This window comes from Podarcis raffonei, chromosome 15 (genome assembly GCF_027172205.1).
Source record: "Podarcis raffonei isolate rPodRaf1 chromosome 15, rPodRaf1.pri, whole genome shotgun sequence".
Classification (NCBI taxonomy): Eukaryota; Metazoa; Chordata; class Lepidosauria; order Squamata; family Lacertidae; genus Podarcis; species Podarcis raffonei.
The window spans coordinates 29,244,272-29,267,374 of NC_070616.1; the positions used below are offsets into that span (position 1 = coordinate 29,244,272).

At 44.6% G+C, this 23,103-nt stretch overlaps 1 protein-coding gene across 2 annotated transcripts; it reads left to right on the forward strand.

Annotated features, from left to right (window-relative positions):
- The first annotated feature begins 211 nt into the window (after positions 1-211).
- Positions 212-22,914, forward strand: DDX6 (DEAD-box helicase 6). 2 transcript variants are annotated; one of them, XM_053366457.1, is made up of 14 exons: positions 212-322; positions 6,381-6,834; positions 10,159-10,222; positions 11,266-11,370; positions 12,236-12,365; positions 13,140-13,286; positions 13,411-13,505; positions 13,913-14,035; positions 14,184-14,312; positions 14,969-15,085; positions 15,610-15,673; positions 16,258-16,359; positions 17,875-18,057; positions 19,240-22,914. In XM_053366457.1, the coding sequence occupies exons 2-13, from the start codon at positions 6,635-6,637 to the stop codon at positions 18,048-18,050; spliced, it is 1,452 nt and encodes a 483-aa protein (XP_053222432.1). In that variant the 5' UTR covers positions 212-322; positions 6,381-6,634; the 3' UTR covers positions 18,051-18,057; positions 19,240-22,914. The 2 variants fall into 2 exon arrangements, with proteins under 2 accessions (XP_053222432.1, XP_053222431.1); XM_053366456.1 differs by lacking the exon at positions 212-322 and adding an exon at positions 3,284-3,491.
- Positions 22,915-23,103: the final 189 nt, after the last annotated feature.

Here is a 23,103-nt window from a genome sequence, read left to right on the forward strand (position 1 = left end):
CAGTCAAATCTAACAGTGCATTTTATTGCTAGTTAGCATGTGAAAAGGTTAAGACCACAGAGCTGTATTGCTGATAGGCGGACTCAGACTATAGAAACATACTGGTAATTGGTAGAGAAGGTTCTGTGTGATGTCATTTCCCCTCCTCTCCTGGGAGGAAGAAGCAAATAAGTATTTCCTGTTCCTTCTCCCACCCCCCTTTAACCAGACATGGGAGTGGATGTATGTCTGCTTACTCCTGCATCAGGTGCATTTGCTGTAAATACTAGTATTTGTCTGCATTTGTTTTACTGCTGTTGCTGCACAGGACGAATGCTTGACTGTGAGTAAACTTTTAAAACTTACTTTTCAGTTTGTAGCCTGTTTCTTTGATAAGGTAACAAAAGGGGAAGATCGACCTAACGGCTAATTCCTATGCTTTCATTTAAACTGCCTAAGATAGGATTTAAACTCCGCTCAGCCCTGTGCTTTTAAATGCAAGCAGTAAGCTGATCCTTTTTGTAGGTCGGTAGAGGGATAAAATATAGTTAATATTGCTGGGAATGCGAGAAGAGGAAAACCAAAGAGATTCCATTTTGCCTCAAGTACTAGGCATAAGCTTGAAGCAAGAAAGGCATAACTTTGGACTTTTGTGTAAACTTTTCTGAAACATCTCCCACGCAAGAGAGACCCAGAACCAAGAAGAAACATCTCTTTTAAGGGTTTGCATTTTGGCATGGAGAAGGAGGACATCCCCTCTACAAAGAGTCAGAAATTACATCACACATAAGGTGGGGTTACTGTGCCTCAGGCAGGACAAGCCAGTTTATACACAAAGCATTAGCATTTGATAAGACAACCAGGATGTCTGTCAGACATCCCTCAATGCAGAGTATCTGGGCAAACAATGACAATTAATACAAAGGAGGTTCATAGATATAGAAGAGGAATCCCTTCAGGAACTTCCCCTGATTGCTATCTGCCTAAATCACGCATTCCCAATCTGCGGCCCTCCAGATGTTTTGGCCTACAACTCCCATGATCCCTAGCTAACAGGACCAGTGGTCAGGGATGATGGGAATTGTAGTCCAAAACATCTGGAGGGCCGAAGGTTGGGGATGCCTGGCCTAAGTGTTCTCAGGCAAGGGGGACTAAGGAGGCAGAGGAAATATTTAGAGACTTTAGGCGAGCCAAGATAGCTTTTGGATTGCTCTCCTGTACTATTTTAGACATCTGGTTTATATACTTATGTATGTGTTTACCTTGTGCAATTATCAACATTTATTCTATATTTGAGACCTTATAATTCCTATAACACTAATAAACCCATCAGATGACTGGAGAGGAGTGACTGTAGGACAGACACAAAGGACTTCTTCACATAGTGCATTAACGAGAATTCGTTCCCATGAGATGTTGTGATGGCCACTCGCTCCGGTGGCTTTGAAGATCGAACAAATAAATAGAAGAGGATAAGGCTATATCTGTGGCTACTAGCTATGCTCCACCTCTGTTTGAGTTAGTCTGCCTCTGAATAACAGTCACTTAAGTGTCAGAAGTGGGACCCATCCAAAGGCTTCCCATTGGGGTGTCTGCCTGGTTGGTTGGTCACTCTGAGGTTTGGTAAAGGTAAAGGACCTCTGGACGATTAAGTCCAGACTGTGGGGTGCAGTGCTCATCTTGCTTCTCAGGCCGAGGGAGCTGGCTCACCCTGTGGCGCAGATTCGAACTGCTGACCTTCCGTTTGGCAAAGCCCAAGAGGCTCAAGGGTCTAGACCAGAGGTCGGCAAGGTTTACCTCACCTGGGCCGGTTCGCTTCAGCGGAGATCCCTCCGTGGGCCGGATCGCTCATGCACCCGTGATTTTCGGCATCTGCGTCTGCCCAGATGCGATTTCCAGCGTCTGCGCAGACACAATTTCCGGCGCCGCAGAGGCGAGTCTCCTCACCTGTGTCGGTTTAGCGGACTCACCGAGCGGTTCAGGGACAGCTTGTGGGCTGGTTAAACAACCCCCGTGGGCCACTTGTGGCCCATGGGCCTTAGGTTGCCGACCTGTGGTTTAGACCACAGCGCCACCCACGTCCACTTTGAGGAAGAGATATTGGATTAGATGGGTCTTTGTCCTGATCTGACCACAGGAAAACGTGTGGTAGACACTGTCCGTGCAGACAGTGTGCTTGTTCATGTTGCACACATGATGTATCCTTGTGGAAACTGTTGCCACCAACTGTTATAAGAATTCTAAGGTCTCAAATATAGATGTTCATCAATGTACCAGGCAAACACATACATAAGTATATAAACCACGTGTATGAAATAGTACAGGAGAGCAATCCTGAAGCCATTTTTTACTCTCTCAAATTGACATCAAATATTTCTTTGTGCAAGGAGGAAGGAAAAGCTTTCCAATCGCTTTTGGACTGTAGGGACTTGCACCTTCCTGCAAATACAGTCTGGCGAGTACAGTGGTACCTCAGGTTAAGTACTTAATTCGTTCCTGAGGTCTGTTCTTAACCTGAAACTGTTCTTAACCTGAAGCATATGTAACCCGAGGTACCACTATATCTGAGCAAACTATCAATATGTTTAAGAGATTCAGGCACTAAAGTATTTACCATCTCAAAGGAATGGCCAGGCTACCCAGAAAATGCAATCAAGGAAGGCATTATCAGGTATCCTGGTAGGCAGGAGAGAAGCAACGCTTTCAAATTGTTTTGTGTGTATGTTTTGTGGGGGTATCTTAGGCTACAGGGTGGGCAATTTCAAGTGTAGGGGCTTGCGCAGCATTGTTCGGGGTTCTCCTCCCTCCTGCATGCGGTGAGTGTGGACCTTGTTGCAAGTTTATTTCCTTTAATAAAGATCAGGTTTTACTCTGGTGGGCCTCTGCTTTCTCTCCGACCGATAAAAATCTCCTGAGGGACTCTAGACAGAATCTAGATATTCCACAAGGGAATTACAGGTATTTTCTTATAACAGTGCTTAAGTGGTTTTGAAACTACAGTACTGTAGGTACATTTGACGAGGAGGGGGAGGAGGAAGCAGCGTCCATCTGCCGTAAGGGCGTAGTAGAGCCTCCATGTACAGGAGCAGAGTCTGGCCCTGAGCATCCGCGTCGAGCACGGGCCGAGGAGGCGCGCGCAGCTCGGGCCGAGGGGGAAGGACGGGGCGAGCGTCGCCGTTCGAGCGCTGCCGAAAACTCCTCAGGAGCCTCTTCCCTCCGCAGACAACGGAGCGGCGCTCGGAGCATGCGCGCCCAAGCGTTCGAACGCCGAGGGGGTGGTGTTTCCGGCGTGGGCGGGGCCTGCCCTGAGAGAGGAAGGAAGGAGGAAGCCGCCATCTTGTTGTCGCGTCGCCGCCGCCGCCGCCATAGTCCGGAGCAGACCCACCGAGTGACGGGCTAGGAGATAGGCCGACACCCGGAGCGGGAGACCGAGCGCAGCAAGGCAGGCGCGAAAGAAGGGAAGAAATAAAGGAAGGAGGAAGGAGAGAGCGAGCGAGCAGGCAGCAGGGCCGGTGAGGCGCTTCCCCTCTGTGAGGCGCGGGGGCGGCAGAAGATGGGGCGCGCGCGTGCGTAGCTGGGGCTGGGATCGGGGCCTCCCTTTTCCTCCTCACACGCCCCTCGGCGACAAGGAAGCAGAGAGGGGGGAGACAGCGGGACGGCCGGCCGACGGGCCTCGGCTTGTGGGGTCGGCGGGTGCCCGGTCAGGCCCGACGAAGCTGCCCCTGCTGAGGGACGGGCGGCGGCTTTGTCGGCCTTCAGGCCGCGCCCCCTCCCCTTCCTTTCTTCCCTCTGCTTCTCGGTCCAGGAAAGCGCGCGGAGGCCCCGGCAGTCGCAGCAGTTTCCCTTAAAAGCGGCGCTCTGCGGGTAAAGGGTTCTTGGAGTGCGCCGGGTGGAGGCTGTGGCCCCGCGGGATTCTGGCCTAGTCTGGTGCCTGCTCACTTGTCCAGCCAGGAACGGAGGGTGTGGAGGTGGTTCCCCACCCCCTTCCCTTTCTCAAAACCCCCCTCCGCTTTGCCGACACATAATCAAAATGGGGAAAGGGTGAGGGGAGAGAAAGAGACGCCCTGGAACTCTCTTGTTCCTTCCTCGGAGGGAAGCTGAAGGGCCTGGAAACCTTCATAATGAAAACGGTGCAGCCCCGCCCCCCAAAAAAAATCCAAAAGGGGGAAATGATCTTAGTGTTATAGCCAACTGGCTTCTACACGGAGTAGACCCACTGAAGTTGATGGATATAATCTAGCCATGCCTATTCATTTCACTGGGCCCCTTCTGAGTATGAATAGTAATGGATGCAAGCCATAATATGCAGCTTCGCTCCGCAGCCTGGCTGTGGAGAAAAATGTTTTTAAAGCTGCTACTTCTAACACCAAAATTTTCGGGGTTTTTTTTCAGGGTAGCAGGCCCTTTATTTTAATTTGTGGCAGCTGGTCAGCCAGTCTTAAGAAACGGGGTGGGGTGGGGGGGTGTCTTCTGACCAATGCTGTAGTTCCAGCAGGGGTTAGGGGGTTGCTTTGTGGGTCTTTTGTGATTCTCTGCCTTGGGCGTATTGAGATGCGGTTGGGGGAGTGTGCTACGCTCACGCACATAGTGACATTTTGGCCTGGGAATTTCTGGACTTGCCATTTTGGAAGAAATAGTAAATTAGTTCCTCAAATCACAACACTTGCAAAAGGAGGAATGCAGACTTTATTGAGTACACTTTTGTATAATCAAGCTTGTATCAGCTACACTCTTGAGCGCTTGCAAGCACTTTGGGGATTGCTCAGGGAGGCCTAGAGTGGTTTTATCTTAGTCACTTTTCAGCAGAGTAGAAAGAGAGCTAGCTACACTGCAATATCAGTAACACAAACATTTCAGAGGCCTCCCAGCAGCTTCTGTTTAGTTTTCTAGTGGGCTGCAGCCTCTCCTGAGTGACTATACTTTTGTAACATATTCTCAGAGGAACAGTTGAGTTTTGAGGGTACATACCCTTCTCTTTACATGTAACTTCAATACCAAGACTTCAGCATGTGCCATCCATAAAGAGGCTTTGCTCTGGAATCTTTGTAAGCCTGTAAGATGCATCTGGCAAACTTCACTCCTTATTTCCAGTCAGGTGGCTTTAGCTGAAGAGGTGCTCTGCAATTCAGAAGCCAAACTTCCTGCTTGGAGCGCTTGCTTGTGTCTGTGAAGTGCCATAGTTAGAGCTCCTTTCCCTTAACATGATTTGGAAGCATGTTTTGGGGCCACTAATTCTATATGTGCACAGGAAAGGGCTTTTCAAAGTCACCCTTTCATAAAAATTGGAGGGGGGACTTGTCACTGTCCCCATACTGTGTGCCTCCATTTCATTTCCAAAACAATTTCCCCTTTAGAAGTTTTTTTAAAAGGCAGCACACCAGTGTGCAGACTTCATTTGCAGCAATATTTTCAGCAGATAGGAGGTAGTGTAATAAAAACAATACTGAAAAGAAGAAGACAGTACATTCAGGATATTAAGCAAAAAATTTGTAGTTTTAGTAAGAGTTTTGGAAACAAAGTTTAGAGAGCTTATGGCTAGTTTATTAACAAAGACAATACACCATCTGTACTGGCATCCTTTTGCAATGCAGAGTTGCTGGGGAACTAGTGGGAGTCTTTTTGGATATGTATCAAATTTTCTCATTTCCAGAGGTGTGCCTATGTTAAGTCTGTTGCAGCAAAAATGAGGTTTACAGAACCCTCATGACACTAGGTCAGATCCATCAGGACACAAAGGATTCTCTTTTCTCTCCACCCCCTACAGCCCCCACCGGCCCCAGACGGTCCTTCAATGTTTGCAGTTGCCCAAGTGAAAGTCCCGTTGCCACAGTTGGGATATCACTGTAAAAAAAATTATTACTTGGTGGATTAGAGTCCACTTCATCAGATAAAGTAAGTTTGTTCTCAGTGGGCAAATTTATATACATCTGGGTGTAGAGAGAGAAATGAGAGAGAAATGTAAACAATGAGGTCAGATAGAAAGGAATGCAGAAAGCCTAGTAAGTGAAAATTGCATTAAAGTTTAAGACGTCATAAAATTACATAAAATAAGCAGGGTGATCATGATGATAACAATTTTCTGGCTTTATTTTTTGTTTTATTTCTAACTCATCTTAATGTTTATATTTCTCTTTTTCCCCTCATGTGTATATATATCCACCAACCCGGGAGCACACTCAGTGCGTTTGAAGGGGGCCCTAGTCCATCAAGGCTTGTGTCATAAGAAATTTGTTAAGTCTTTAAGGCACCACAAGACTGTTCATTGGGGGTTTTTCCTTATCAGTAGTCTATTAGTAAAATAGTTCTCCTAGTCTGTCTGCATCATTGAGGACATCCTTCCAACTGGTATAGCTTGCAGCAAATAATTAGAAATACTAACAGTATTATCTTATCTTTTTCAGATTGAAGTGAGTGGTTTTTGGATAGAACTCAAGTTTGTCAGAAGACTTTTTTTTTTAAAGAGAGTTGTTCCACAGTGCAAGTTACTGCTTTACTCTTGAGTGACTTTACAGGTGCTTGCCTGCGTTGCAATAAAAGACTCATATATTGAGCAGGACCTTATTTATCTCTTCATCTTGGAGAGTCTAATAAACTATTACAGTTTCTGTACTCACAAAGTTTTGAAGTTGAAAAAGACATCTTTATAAAGCAAAACATGAGTACAGCCAGAACAGAGAACCCTGTTATAATGGGTCTCTCCAGTCAAAATGGACAGCTGAGGGGCCCCGTAAAACCCACTGGTGGCCCAGGAGGCGGGGGAACACAGGCTCAGCAACAGATGAACCAGCTGAAACATCCCAACACAATCAATAACGGCACTCAGCAGCAAGCACAGAGCATGGCCTCCACTATCAAGTGAGTACTTGCCAAACTACTCAGCAGCCATGTTGGTGCTTAAAGGATGACCTCCAGAGTTCTTCCCGTGGGCCTGTTTTGCCAACCGGAGCAGTACTTGATGCCAAGCCTTAACTGCCATCCTTTCTGTTCTGTTAGTTCTCATGCATTCTAATTGTTGATCATGAAATGCCCTCATGTGTTTGTACAGAAAACCCAGTGTTTCCATTGTTAATGAGATTGACAAAATCCACTTTGGTTGTGCTAGGCTCTGAGCACTTTGGACTCCATAGCTGCATTAATCAGACCTTAACTAGTGTACTGTGTCAGGTTCTGGGTGCTATACTTTAAGGAGGATGCAGGTAAATGAAAATGATTTAGAGGAGGGCAACAAAGCTGATCAGCCATATGTAAAGGGAGTCATATGAAGGATGGTTGAAAAAACTGAGTGTGAATGCCCTGGAGGAAAGCCTAAGTGGTAACATGACAGCACTCTTCACATACCTGCCCCAGAGGACAGGATTAGGTCTAAGGAGCTTAAGTTACAGGTGGATAGATTTTGGTTGAAAATGAGGAGAGCCCTCTTGATGGTTCTAGCATCAAACAGGGAGGTGGGCTATATTTCCTACAAATCACCCTTCACCTCTCTGATTCTGTGGAGCTTCAACGATTTCAGCAAATACTTAATTGGGATTCTTGTACTTCATTGCTTAATGTGTATTTGTATCCATCAATGCACATGGTGCTTTAGAGAACCCTGAGAAGCTTATAATAATAATTAAGCATGTTAAACATATTAATAACATATGGTTTACACAATAATTCAGTATATGTAGCTGCAGAAAAGCTTTCCTAATCAGAGAAGCTTTGACTACTTCTCTGAGTAGCCTAGGCTCCTTGATCCAATAGCAAATTGCTGCAAGCACAGAAACACTATTGAGAGAGCTGTATTAATAATTGAGGCCAGCTACCCCAGAGAACAGTGAAACCCACAATCTCAGGAATATTGGACTTGTGCCTTAGAGGTAAGAACCATCATACTGATATTCACCTGGAAACAAGCTCATTGGCTACCAGAGGACTTACTCAGAATTGGTGTTGTGTATTCCCAGTAGCTGACATTGGTGATTATACTGGTGGCTGCATTTGTGATGGGCTGAAGTTTCTGCATCATCTTCAAGGTCAGCTACACATAGCTGCATATTGGAAGAGTGGGGTTTCCAGACTTGCATAACAGTGGCAAGGCTACTTGCCCCCTGCCTTATTGCTTGAAACTGTTGAAATGTACTGCTGTCCGTAACTTCCACCTAAGAGTCCAGGAGGAAACTCCAGCAATTAACTTATTTCAGAAGGAGTGTGACCTCACTCAGAGCAAACAGTTCCATCTCTTCTCCAGTTATAAGATTACCTACTATGAGCATCTGTCTTGTCTGGACAAAGTTTGATATTGACCTTCATCTTGATCATTACTGACTTCAGGCAGTCATTTAAGAATGACATTTAAGTCATTTATCTGGTTCAGATAGGAAAGGAATAGAAACTGGGTAATCTCTCCCAGTGGTTTCCTGTCTTGTATTAATATGGTGGGACAAAAGAGATACATGCAAGACCCCATAAGAGAGCTTCTGCAGGAAAGAAAAGCCCTTCATTATAATCACCTGTAATTGCCAGATAGGGCAGTAATGGAAGACCGCAAAGTGGTCTCCCCAGTACTTTTTTCTGGGGGAGATGCAGGGCTACGCATACCCCTAAACATTTTGTGAATCTTTGTACTTTTGTCCATTTAATGTATTTATTTTTCCCAATTTGAACTATAAAATGGTGGTTTTCTTGAGTCAAAATGAGAGCACCCCATATCATTTTTGTTTTAAAAAAAAGCACTGGGTCTCCTTATTCACAAAACGTGTAGCACTTCCAGAAAGATGCCATAATCATTAGTTACAAAAACTGCTGAGAAGTTCAAGAGCATTATTGGAGTTATGCTCCCCATGTCTCTTACTGGAAGTCATCAGCTATGGTGATTAAGGCAGTCTGCCTGAAACCACAGCCAGAAGCCAGTTTGATATGGACCTAGATAGACAGCTCCTTATCTATAGTTCACTCAACCACTTTGGCTATTAGGAATATTGGCCTAAAATTTCTTAGTTTATGGTAATCGGGGAATTTTTTTTAAAGTGGTCTTACTATAGAATTTTTTGGTTTAGATGAAAGGCATCTTTCCCCTAATGAAGAATTGACTATATTATGAATTGATTATAGTGTTTATTAAATCTCTTTAGACAACTTTTATGGAAAGACCCAAGACAAAATACATGGCTTATAAAATTTAAAACCATAATTAAAACAATTGTCCATAAAAATAACAAAATCAACAGTGGCAGAAAAAACTTAAAGAAGAGATATTTATTAATGTGCTGTCAAATGCACATGGTGTAGAAGGTTTTTACCTGGCACCATATAGATACAGCAATTTCTGTGCCAGGTGAGCTTTGGGAGAATATTACCGAGGTGCAGAACCATCACTGAAGAAGCCTTCCATGAACATTTATTGGAGCTGACCAAATAGATTCACGTCAATAGGCACCTTCTACAAAGATAAGTGCCCTGAACCACACAAGGCTTTATGGGTTAAAATCAGAACCTTGAATTGGCCTGGAAACATAGGCAGCTAATGTGGTTGGGTTAGACTTGTAGCCTGATCATCTGGCTGCTGCATTCTTCATTAATTGCCATTTCTGCACCTATGTTCAGCAAAAATCAAACAACTTCTTGGTTTTTAATACAATTTCAGGTGCTTGCTTAACATTTATTGGGTACTTGACTGCATAATGAGGGCTTTGGATCATATGTCAGAAGAACTTTGCGTCCTGAAACACAGACTAACGTGGTGCACTGTCAGTCTAGGGAATCTTGTCTTGCTTAGTTAGTAGCTAGATTAAATTTGCCACTATTGCTTTCAGTTAACTAATTCTGACAAGTTTTCTAAGGCATGCATTTTGCATCTGCCACATGCATAATGTAAGTACATGTTATGGACCTCATCTGACATAGCTGCACAGTATAGATTTTACACCATTTTAATTGTCATGCCTTCCCCAAAGTGTCCTGGAAATTGTAGTTTGGCATGTGCTGAATATTTTCCATTGCAGAGTTCTTGTTCCCTTCACAGTCCTATGAGAGAAGATGGCTATTATATGAATTTAAGCCTTGGGGTACATTTGAGGAAGCATTAGTTTTTCTTTTGTCATGTTCTCTGGTTTGCATTTCTGGCTCTGTGGTACTCTCAGTCTAGAGTGGAATGGTGCATCCTATCAGTGGCTGACAAGTCTTATTTTCTCACTTCAGACCTGGCGATGACTGGAAGAAGACTTTAAAACTCCCTCCAAAAGATCTGAGAATTAAAACTTCGGTAAGGAGTTCCTAAACCTAGAAAGCATGCAAATATTGGGCTTTAAATATAACTGAGGGAGGTGTGTAGGTGTTTGGACTAAAAAAGGTAAAGGGACCCCTGACTGTTAAGTCCAGTCACAGACAACTCTGGGGTTGCGGCGCTCGTCTCGCTTTACTGACCGAGGGAGCCAGCGTTTTGTCCGCAGACAGCTTCCGGGTCATGTGGCCAGCATGACAAAGCCGCTTCTGGCGAACCAGAGCAGTGCATGAAAACGCTGTTTACCTTCCCACCGGAGCAGTACCTATTTATCTACTTGCACTTTGACGTGCTGTACTAATCACATTAGGGGACGCGGGTGGCGCTGTGGGTAAAACCTCAGCGCCTAGGACTTGCCGATCGCATGATCGGCGGTTCGAATCCCCGCGGCGGGGTGCGCTCCCGTCGTTCGGTCCCAGCGCCTGCCAACCTAGCAGTTCGAAAGCACCCCTGGGTGCAAGTAGATAAATAGGGACCGCTTACCAGCGGGAAGGTAAGCGGCGTTCCGTGTGCTGCGCTGGCTCACCAGATGCAGCTTGTCACACTGGCCACGTGACCCGGAAGTGTCTGCGGACAGCGCTGGCTCCCGGCCTATAGAGTGAGATGAGCGCACAACCCTAGAGTCTGTCAAGACTGGCCCGTACGGGCAGGGGTACCTTTACCTTTACCTTTCACTACACATTGGCTCTGTAGAATGGACCGAAGGGCTTGTGCATGCAAGCAAGAGCATCTTTTAGTACATATTCTCCATGATGAGCAAATGAACAAGAAGCCAAGGAAGCTGCCTTACACTGTTGGTCTGTCTTTCTGAGTAGTTTCTACACTGGCTGGAAGCAGCTGTCCAAGCTTCCAGGAAGGGGTCTCCTCGGCCCTATCTATAGAATGCCAGGGATTGAACTTGGGAGCTTCTACATGCAAAGGAGGTGCTGTCCCACTGAAGTATCACTCTGCTACCTGCTTTTATCTGGTACTGAAATTGAATGTGTGAGAGGGCATGAGCTGACTGTTCTACTTTGCTTGTTCAGGATGTGACATCCACAAAAGGAAATGAATTTGAAGATTACTGCCTGAAACGGGAGTTGCTGATGGGAATTTTTGAAATGGGCTGGGAAAAACCATCTCCGATTCAGGTTGGTTTGTGTGACAGGAGCAGATGTAAGGTGCTTACCTGGTGAATGAAAATTCAGCTGGTAGAGGACTTTTTGAGCTGGATGGTGCATGATATGGTACTTTAGATTCCTGTTGAGCAAGATGCTTTATTTTGCCATGTTGCTTTCACTGGCACTCTGGCAATATCTAATAGATCAAACTTTATCTAGCTGCTGTGTGGATAACTGAGGCTCCTCCCTCACCCATGTATGTCCAGAGTTCAGGAACATTATTGTTCAATACAGTTAATGCAGAACTTTTCCTGCTTGAGTCATTCTTTTTCAGCAGTTATAAACTTCTTATAGCTGACCAACTAGGAGGAAAGCCATTATTTTCTCAATAGGCCATTGGTGTCGCAATAGCCTGAAAAATATTTATATGGATTCTGTATTAAATTGTTTGTGCATCCAGTCCTTGGCTGTATGGAGGGCAACAGGGAGAAATCTTGACTCGTTGCTTTTTCTGTGACTCTGTTTTACTGGAGGACAAGGCTCCTGTGCTTTCACTTTGGTTCATCCTGAAAACTGTATATCATCTGAAGAAACTGGAAGCAGCTATCTCTGCTCATTTTTGAAAAGGAAAAAAAAACCCTAGCTAGTTAGTTACCTGTTAGTCACCATACTGACAGGGTGAGAGCCCCTCTGTAGCTTCTATCACTCTGCTTGTGAGAGGTCCAGTTCATGATGGTAGACTTCTTGCTTGGGTCATGCATGGAAGATATGTGCTTATTTGCCCTAGGGTCTTAACTAATGCTACATTAGCTCCAGTGCATTTCCCCGCACCCTTTGCTCCCAGTAGAGGTAAGCATTGTGTTTTCTTATGCTGATCCTTGTTACTTATTTTAAGGAGGAGAGCATTCCCATTGCTTTGTCTGGGAGGGATATCTTGGCTAGAGCTAAGAATGGAACCGGAAAGAGCGGCGCCTACCTCATTCCCTTACTTGAACGGCTTGACTTAAAGAAGGATAACATACAAGGTGAGTTGAAGATGGGAAATAAGATGAGAACTTTGTCTAGAAAATTTCACCCATGGCTGTGTTGAATCCCTTACTATCTTTAACTTCCCACTTCACAGATGTCAGGAAAACAAAGCGTTAGACAGACTTTCTCAAGGTTGATAATGCTGCTTTATCCCTGCCTGTTCAACAACACCCTTTTAACCTTTAGCAGCACCTGTTAAGAAGGCTGTTCCTTTGATTTACAGCACACTTTTACAGGAAGTAAAATTTGAAGGGTTGAACTGCAAACTTGCCCACCCCAGAGTCGTGAAACAGTTGCTGAGATTTTCTCTGCATTGTAGAGATAAAATGCTTGAGAGTAGATTTAGTTGATGAAAATTACAATGGGATGCAATTAAGTGTTTCTTGTTACAGTATGCTCCCGCCAGCTAAGAACATAACTTATTTTCTGAATCAGTCGGTCTTTAGTCCAATATTCTTGGTCCAACTGGATGCCTCGGGGAAGCTCATTTGTTCATTTTGTTAATAACTTTTATGTCCTGAGCTTGCTGCCAACCTGTTTCATTGATCTTTGTAGTCTAGGTTTTTATATGTTTGAAGAAAAAATCTCTTTCCAATGCCTCTGTTTACAATTAACACTTTTATTGTATCTCTGTATAGCCTGGTAAGAACAATGGGATTTTTGAAAGTCTTGTGTTGAGCTCTTAATGGGTACAATATATGAATGCAAAAATCCTTGGACTGCCGTGAATATTTTTCTTTCTTGCACCTGAATATTCTTCTTTCTTGCAGCAATGGTGATTGTTCCCACACGAGAACTTGCCCTGCAGGTCAGTCAGATCTGCATCCAGGTCAGCAAACATATGGGAGGGGCCAAAGTGATGGCAACCACAGGAGGAACCAACCTGCGTGATGACATAATGAGGCTTGATGATACAGGTAGGATATCTTGTGATGCTGAAGTGTAGAGTCCTGGACGCCATAGGTGGCACCTGACTGTTTAGTTTCAGACTTCCATAATTCAAGTTGCAGCTCATCTCTGTGTGCTTCTGTGTTTTTGCAGTGCATGTGGTGATAGCTACGCCAGGGAGGATTCTGGATCTCATCAAGAAAGGAGTAGCAAAGGTGGACCATGTCCAGATGATTGTTCTAGATGAGGTAATATTAGCATTGCCAGACTCTGGAATCTGTTCTTTGCAAGTTAAAGTAGCAGCACGTGGCAACTCCTGTTCCTTGAAATGCATTTTTGAATCAGGCCTGTATCCTGGTACCCTTGCAAAGGATGATTCTTCTGCTTAAAAGGGGTAGGGGCTGCATGGAAAAATAAGGTCAAGTTGATTCTGGTTACATTAATGTCTTTAGTGGCTGGGAAAACCCAGCCAGATGGGCGGGGTAGAAATAATAAATTATTATTATTTAGGCAGGCATGTTATAGTGAAGCTGGAACTCTTATTTGGAACTACAGTAGTTGTAAAGACAGACCAGTAAGGATCTCTGAATGTTGAGCAAGATTTTATATGTTGCATGAAGACTCCAGTGTTAAATTGGTCCACTTGTATTTGCAGGCAGACAAGCTGCTGTCCCAAGATTTTGTTCAAATAATGGAGGACATTATTCTCACGCTACCTAAAAATAGACAGATCTTGCTATACTCAGCCACTTTCCCTTTAAGTGTACAGAAGTTTATGGTAAGTGCAGCGTTGATTATTTTCTTGGACTGTTGGCACTTGCTACAATATTTGATAAATCCCTCTTTTCTTAATGACCAAAAGAACAACTGTCAGGGTTTCCTGCAGGCTGCATATTTACCCAAATGTCAAAATGCTTCTCTTTCAGAATTCCCACTTGCAGAAACCTTATGAGATTAACTTGATGGAAGAGCTGACACTGAAGGGAGTTACTCAGTACTATGCCTACGTAACTGAGCGCCAGAAAGTTCATTGTCTCAACACACTATTCTCCAGGGTAAGCTGTGACATCAGGCTTCCAGTTCTGCCCCAAACTATGTTTCGTACATGGAATCAGATAGACCAAGTCATATAACTAAACAGTAAACTAAATAAAAGCCGTTCATCTAGAAAGCACAGGTCTGAAGACTCTGGAGAGGAAATGAGGGCTTACATGGTGGCCTCTAATGTAGTCCGAATGAAAAGCTGTGTTTGCATATCTGTACTTACTGCTCCTCACCCCCCATAATTTTTCCAGTAGAATAGAACTCTGAGTGAGAAATTGTCATTTAAGAGGATATACATTGGTGTATGCTTCATGTTCTGGATTGTTCTGAAGCTACATTTCTTTCCTGAGTTGGGGCTTAAGTTGTGAGGGGCTCAGGAACTATGCTGAACTGAAGCAGCCGCACCACTTGTTCATCTTGCAGCTGGTAACTTTTTACCAGAACCATTAGAACTACTTTGAACCACCTTTCCTAGCCTGATGCTATCCAGATGTTTTGAACATCCAACTCCTATCAGCCTCAGCCAGGGGAGGATGATACATGGTTATGTGTGGGAAGTGTTTGTGCAGTTTATAAATGAGATGCTTTGTTGTGATAGTTTTGTCTTTTTAAAAAGATTAATTGCCTTGGAATTTTCAGACATTGAACACTTTGTATTTGTATTTAGCTCCAAATCAACCAATCAATCATCTTCTGCAACTCTTCCCAACGGGTTGAACTACTAGCTAAGAAAATTTCCCAGCTGGGGTATTCGTGCTTCTATATCCATGCAAAGATGAGACAGGTCAGTATGAAGTTAAAAATTAACAAGCATCTATAGGATTTTAATGCAACTTGGTTCCTGATACTAAGGGTTGGGGGGGACAGATGAGGAGATAGATGCTGTTCAGATGTTCCCTTCTTGCTGCATGACACATTCAAATACTCTCTGGAACAACCTTTAGTTCTGTTACTACTCCTCGTATGGCACCGAAGTATGCCAGTGTTTGAAGAGATTTCCTTCAGTTCTTAAATGAGAGTCAGATTGGTACTGGCACAATGGGGGGCTAAACAGATGGCTAAATTAAGATAGAATTGGGGTAACCTAGTGTGAAAGTGGAAGACAGGAACTGATAGGGAGTTGCCCCAAATATAGCACTTCAGACTTGCAATATCTGGTGCAGCAGTTTTTCCTGCAGTAAGTTGTGCTTTGTGGCATGAATTGTGCAAACTGTTGTTTTCTTGCTGTTTCTCTGGAGATTCCCAGCTGCTTGGTCTCTCAACATCAGGGGATGTTTTGGTGAATAATCTCTTCCTGTTTCTTACCAGGAGCACCGCAATCGTGTGTTCCACGATTTCCGGAATGGCTTATGCCGCAATCTTGTTTGCACTGGTGAGTACCCCTTTTGTTTTCTCTCTGGCTCATGTCTCAAGCCTAGTGACTATTCAATATGAAATTGAAAGTAGACTTAGAATATCTTCTCTGTGCTTCCATTTTGGAAATTCATTAAGCACCTTCAGTCAAATAGGAGAATGCAAGAGGGGTATGGGCATTATTATGAATGGACGTAAGAATTAAGAAGGGGGAAAGCAGTTTGGATAACCTCCCCCAGCTTCTTGTTGGCTTAGTAGTTATTCTTGAAGAGCATTCACAACTGAATGGTGCAACAGTTTGAGTAGCCAAGAAACGCTTTGTCCAGGTTCTGAATTTTCTTGGTTGGGAAAAGTTAGCTATGGGACAACTGTGTATTGTTCATCATAAATATCTGTGTGGCTGTGAAGGGTTCTTCAGGGTTAGTCCTTTAAAGAATCCAGCAGCTCTTGAGGCTAAAGGAAAAACTTAGTGCAAAATTAGTTGTGTCTTGGTTTCCTGCCCTGCTAATGCCTGTTAGCAGACCATCTTACCACTTCTTGTTTGAGGAGGGCTCTCCTTGTCACTTTAGTCAAATTATCTAAACTGAAAACTTCATTTTTCAGATCTGTTTACCCGAGGTATTGATATCCAAGCTGTGAATGTTGTGATAAACTTTGATTTTCCAAAGCTGGCAGAAACGTATCTCCACCGTATTGGCAGATCAGGTGAGAAAGCTGTGCAGTGAAGAATGACAGCTTATTTGGTAGCTTCTCGCCAAATACTGCTCAGTGAGCAAGCAGCAGCCAACTTTGACTTTGTCCTTCATGTTGGAGACCATGGTCAGATTAGGGTTCTGTTAGTTCACCAGCAGAGCTGATGTCATCAAGCTCTTTTCCTTTGAAAAAAAAAACCCATGAGCAATATTGCCCTTATTGAGTCATTTATTTCTGCACAGTTCAGATTGCATAGAGGGGGGGGATGGGACCATGTGGGTCATCCCTGCACTGATACTACCCATGTGTTGGGGAACATGTAGGCTGTTATTGTTGCAGCTCATGTGGGTTTAGGAGGCTTCTCTTCCTTCAAACCTTTCTACAATATGTGGACAGCATGGAGTGAAACATAATGGCAGGGGTGAAGCTAATGTGTGGGGTATCTCTATCGCTTATCCAGCGATCTTGATAGGAACTAGTGTTGTTTCTGAAACCATTCAGAGGAAGTTAAACCAGGGGTAGCTGTCATGATACCTCCAGATGATGTTGGACTGCAGCCTCCATCATCCTTGACCATTGGACATGCTGGGTGGAGCTGATGGAAGTTGGGAGTCCCACAAAATCCAGCAGGCCTCATGCTTTCTATCCCAGAGTTTAAACAGAGAAGCCTTATTGAGTTCCCATCATCTATGCAGTCTCCTAACCTCCTGGTGCACTTTACAGAGGGCCGCCCTTGAAAACTCAGCTGGCGTAGTTGCAGTTCACCTGGTATGGTAGTGGGTTGACACAGATGCATTCTCTGCAGCAGCTTTGTTGACTTATGATTTGATTAGGAGCACAATGCAGTGCACCAGTGAAGTCCTACTCAGGCCAAGTTCTTCATGATTCTGTGAACCACACTCCCTGTGGTCGTGCCCCAACCCATTACACTCTGAGAATGGGCACCTTTCCAAGAAGATCTGGGGGGAATATTCTGAAGCAGGCTCCCCCCGCCCCCATTGGGATTGTTGGTTGCCCACTGCAGGTTTGAGGAAGCTTTGCAGGGGAATAACCTAATCTTTCTTCTTGTTTCAATTGCTATGCAGCAATTAGTTCCACAAATAGAAAGTTATTATCTATCTATTGTAGATAGCAACATATTTCATATGATATATATGTAATCTGTTTGGATTGAACAAGCAGAACAACATGCAAATAGCTTTATTACAGAGATCAAAATGTGAGTGGGCTAGCCTTGCTTGATTCTTAACTTTGTACTTTACCCCTCCTCACAGGGGAATAGTAAAATGCCCTTTTATTATTTTTGTTGAAAGTTGAAAATACCAGAATAAATGGGGATGTGAAACTTGAAAGTTCAGCTATACAGGGTGTGGGGAGGAGAACTGGCTGGCCTTTGAGTCTCGCGCTGGGGTTGAACAGTCTTCAGCACTGCTGCTGAACCAGCCATGCATTAACTGACAAGGGACAAAAGCTGCTGCAAGCCTGAGGATTTTCTCAACTTATGTCAGCCGATTTCTCTCCTTAAAGGTCGATTTGGCCACCTTGGGCTAGCCATCAACTTGATCACCTATGATGATCGGTTCAACCTGAAGAGTATTGAGGAACAGCTGGGTACAGAAATCAAGCCCATCCCCAGTAACATTGACAAGAGCCTGTATGTGGCAGAATACCACAGTGAGCCTGTAGAAGATGAAAAACCTTAACTGCTGCGTATGTATTTGACTTGGGGGCTGAAGGGAGAAGCAGGCTGAATTAGACTGTCCAGTCACTTCTGGAGAGGTGGCTGAATAGGTCACTTACCTGTCCTATGCATGTCTGTGCAAAGCAGTGCTACTTGTCTCCGCACTTTGCACTTATTAGTTGTTAATTCCCTATATTTATGAGGTATGATAAGAGTTTATAGCTTGGTCATAAGGATCACTGCTTTCTTGTGGCTTTTGGACTTGTGGAGTATCAGAGTGAGCAAATTTTCTAATTGACTCTTGGATGTACACCTTTCAAAGAGCCTGGGGCAAGTTTACTATTTCCCCCCCAAACAGTGGTTAGAGAGAATTTTCTTTCTGCTTTCTCAGGCTCCGTTAGTGGCTGTGAGAACAGATTGAGGGGCAGCTGATAGAAATAAGGGGCTGTAGTTCAATGGTAGAGGATCTGCTTTGCATGCAGAAGGTCCCAGGTTCAGTCCCCAGGGAAGGAGTAGGTAAAGACGCCTGAACTGAAACTTTGAAGAAGTGCTGCCAGTCAGTACTGAGTTACATAAGACCACTGGTCAGCCTTAGTATAAGGCAACTTCCTATATTGTTGACATCCGTCTGTCTTGAGAGACAATGGAGTGCACCTTCCAGGGTGAAGTCAAACTGCTGGAGAATCACAGCACCTGCTGTGGCTGCAGAGACGTGTACAATTGTTGGGTGCCTAAGTTGTTGATGTGTGTGTGTGTGTGTGTGTGTAAACAATTTCTCACATGTACTGGAGTGTAGATGTGTTACAGGAGTTTAAGGATGTCTTCCTATCAAATGGCATTCCTATAGCTCGAAGAATGTACAAAAGAATAATAGAATTGTAGAGTTGGAAGGGACTAAAATATTCAAGCTTCTTGATTAAGAAGTAGCAGGGAATTATTTTTTTAATCATTTTTCAAAATACAAATAATTCTTCTTAAAAGTATACAGAGAAAATATTATGCAGGAGGCAAAAAGATTATGCATGGGGAGCTAACCAGGAAGTATCTTTCCTTCTATTTATGCTGCCTTGCAGGCAGGCAGCAAAGCACACACCTTGCTGCCTGGTTTTGAGCTGTGATCGCAGCTTTGGCCTACACACCCTATAGCGAAAGTGTCAACTTTCAATGCATTTTGTGTGATACTAATGTGAGTATTTCTTCTTCCTTTCTAGGCTTTGCTTAAACACACAAGCTTAAAGCCCTTTGATCCGGATATGTGATACATTGTTTCTTTCGGGATGCCCTTCTCTTTGTGGGTTTTTCATCTATTGTTTTTGGAACTATGAAGATTAAAGAGCTGAGTTTTTTTCCGTTTTTTTTTTTTTTAAATCTGGCTGTGAGGATGGAAGCAGAAAATAGGAAGGAAATACCTTTGTTTTTCCCACATGTTTGCACTGTGTGCTGACTGAACATTAGTTGCACTAACTGCTGGTTTTAATTTCTTTCTTTGTGGTGGAGAAGAAGAACTCTGAAAAGAGAAGACTCCCAAATTCAAGCTTGACTCTGCAATTTCAGATTCACCCACAGCCGCCTGACTGAGTGCATTTCAACTTCTCCCTGGCTCCTCATCTGTCTTTTAAGCTAAAGAGCTTGTTACTTATTTGTGCAAAGTGCCTTATGCTATGAGACCATTCAGAATATCACCTTTCAGATACAGCCCAAGGAGTCATTTTGGTTCAGGTCAAAGTCTCTCTCCCCACCTCCACTCCCTTCCCCTCTCACACACATGCTGGGCCGGGAGGTGACACTTGTCAGTAATACTTTTTTTTTTTTTTGTTCAACTTTTTTTTTTTAAATGGAGGAGTTGAGATGCAGATGCAGTTCACCCACTCTGTAAATACGTGTATTTAAACAAAAGAACCCGGACCACCTGGGTTGATTTGAGTGCAACATCGACACCCCAGGAGGAAAGAGCCACTTGCCACCCACCTGCAATATGGAGCCATCCGAAAAGCCCTCCTTGTGCTCTTGTAGAACACTACAGACTGGTTTCCGTGAGTCTCCGTTGGTGGTCACAGCACTTGCTAGGTAGACTTGTCTCAGAGCCGTGGTGTTCTTTCCTTTCTGAAGTGTGTTCCACAGAAAATTGGATGTGTATACTTGTATAAACTCTGTAAATATGTGTTTTTTTCTGTTATGGGTTCATATATAACTTTCTTTTTTCTTTTTTCCTGTTTTGATGAAGTTTGCTGGGGTTAAAGGGATTATAGATAGATCTTGACAGCAGCTAAAGGTGAGAGGGGCTCAGTTTTCTGCAACACTACTCCATGCCAAGCACTACGACTTCAGACCTGGAAGAGATCTGGAGGTGGGGTAGAAGTGTGTCTGGGGAGCCCTTTTGGAGGCACACCTGGATTCCTGCCTACAAGAAACTCCAGGAAGGTGGCATCTGTGCTGGAGGGGGCACAGTCCTCCTTTGCCTTCTTGCAAGATAGAAAAGGACATGCAAAGTGTGGATTTGGGACTAAAAAGAGCAAAAACTGTTGGCCAATTCCAGAGTTCTCTTGGATTGCGTTGCCTCTTTCGACTTCTTTTTGACTTTGTCTCAAGCCTGTCTGCCTAGAGACTGGAGCAGGCCAGGGCAAGCCCCTCCTTGCCCCTGCCCAAGCCTTTGCTCTCCTCTCCCCTCTCTGCTGCAGGTGGCCCGCATGCCTTGATTACGACAGGCAAAAGCTTTAGGTCCAAGTAGTGTTGCTTTAAATTGTGCCCCTCCCAATATGCTTGATGTTTGGCCTGATCTGCAGGCAAAAGGAGTGAGTAAACTCGACCTGTAAACTTCTTAAGAATTCCCTTCCAGCCTGACCAGCAACAGGCTGCCAGGAGGCACCAGGGCAAGCACAGACCCTCTTTGCTCAGACATAGTCAGAAGCTGCACTTGCCACACCATCCTGCTTTCTTGCCCCAAGGAGCTAAGTTACCCTGATTTCTCCCACGATGGAAAACGACAACCTTACCCAGCCTACTGCTTAGAGATCTGTGCTTAGAACCAGGTGCTTCCTGGCAACACCTTTCAAAGTGAAAATGTTTTGTCTAGTAACTCCACAGTAACGTAGCAGAAGCTGCACTAAAGTATAGCTCCACTGCTGGGGGCTTTACTGCAGCTGCATCAGACTGGCAAGTACTCTGTGGGAGGGGGGGGAGGGATGCTTTGTGGGTGGGAAATTCTGACCAAAAGCAAAATCTTGCTCTTCTGCTGCAGCCAGTCTTCTGTCTTCCTAGCAGAGGAGGTAAGGGGGTCATTTTAGTGCAAAGGTGACAAGTGTGCAGGAATCTAGAACCTCGTAGGAGCATGCACACCTGACATGGTGCCATGAGTTGAGGTGGCCCCCATGCCCTGTGCCATGCTCAGCCGGTCACTCTTGAAGCACAGCATTTTTAAATGGAAAGTATTACTTTAAATGTGGCCTCCTAGCAGGGGAGCAGCATTTGCCTAGATTCTTGAGCGCCAATCTTGGGTGGCTTTTCTTGGGTCAGAAAGCCACTTGGTGCTGGTTAGAAGCCCTCTCTAGGGCATAGAAGGACATGTAAATGGAAAGATGCTCCAGATATTGACTAGGTAGACCCTGGTCTCCCTCCCATTTCCCCCTCTTAATCTGAATAGAAACCCTGAAGATTATGGGCTCGTGTTCCTAAATTGCCAATGTAGCTCCATTAATATTCATTGTGGCAGCCTAGAGCAATCTATTTTATGTTGTTCTGGCTGGGTCCAAAGAGAATAAAACACTGGTGTACCTTGTGGCTGGCTTATTCCCCTGGATTGTGCAAGGAGTAACCAATCTACATGATAAATCCCCCCCAGAGCTGGACAGGGGCAAAGCCAGGCTTGGGATACTTCAGTGTGTTCTTTCCAGAATGCCTGGCACTCGCCAGAGATTGCCCAGGAGGGTGGGTGGGGGTGGGTAGGTCTTATTTGCCTTTTTTTTTTTTTTGAGAAAAAAATATATCCAGAATGAGATGGGAGCATCTTTCCTTCACCTGCTTTTGTGTCTGTTGTGGAGCTGGATGAGATCATGTAAACAGGACACAAAGGCAGACGTGCTAACATCGGGCATCTCATTCTTATTTTTTATTTTTATTTTTATTTTGGGCTTGGGTTTACCTACACAGGACTCATGGACTGCTGCCAGTGAAGGGAGGCCTTGTGCGGCTTCTGGTGCATGGCAGTGTCTTTGCCACGGTGTGCCATTGTTGCCAGCAGCAGGCTGACCTATGCTGCTGGTGCCAAGCATGCCGTGGGTTTGTGGGGCACAGCTACCATTTCTTCCCTGGCAGAATATGGAAAGGGTAATCCCAAGAGGGAGCACGCTAGATCTGCTGCGACATTTGTGATGCGCCTCTGCTATGCCAGGATCTCCCTTTGGGCAGCATTCCAGAGTTCTGTGCAGGGGGTGGGGGGTGGGGTGGGATGCAGAAATATACAAAGATAACGGCTCTGCTGTGTCTTAACCAGGAATTGTGGGGAGGGGGTATCTGGAAGAAAAATTAGTCTCTATTCCCCTTATTGAAACAAAACTGGAAAACGTCAGGGGGAGGGATGTTTTGTTTTCAGTTCAAGCAACATTGTATTTCATTAGTCCTCGGTCCAGGCCATGTTCACTGTGAACAGGGGGGACTAGAATTTGGAAACGGGATGGGGTGGGGCGGGAGGGAAGATAAAACTTTTTTTGAACTGGTAACTGGCAAATGTCCAGTAGAGCTCATGTTTTTGGTTTGATACGTGTCTGCGCACACAAATATGTAATAGAAGGCTGACCATATCTGTGTCAGAGGGCAGAAGTGATGGATGATAAAAGCCTGACTTACTTTTCAAGAGAGAATTAGCTCAATAAAAGCTCACTGGGACTCAAGCTTGCCGTTTCAGTTTCTTTCTTGGTCCGGTGCGGTTGGTGAGAGTATTTAAGTCCAGGGAAGATGTGATGCATAGGCTTGTCTACAGGACCTTGACAGCAAACTATTCCCCTCAACTGCCGCCACCAATTTGCCTTGTGCCAATACTGTCTAAGCCAGGCCCAGAGGAACTGGCACCTGCTGAACAC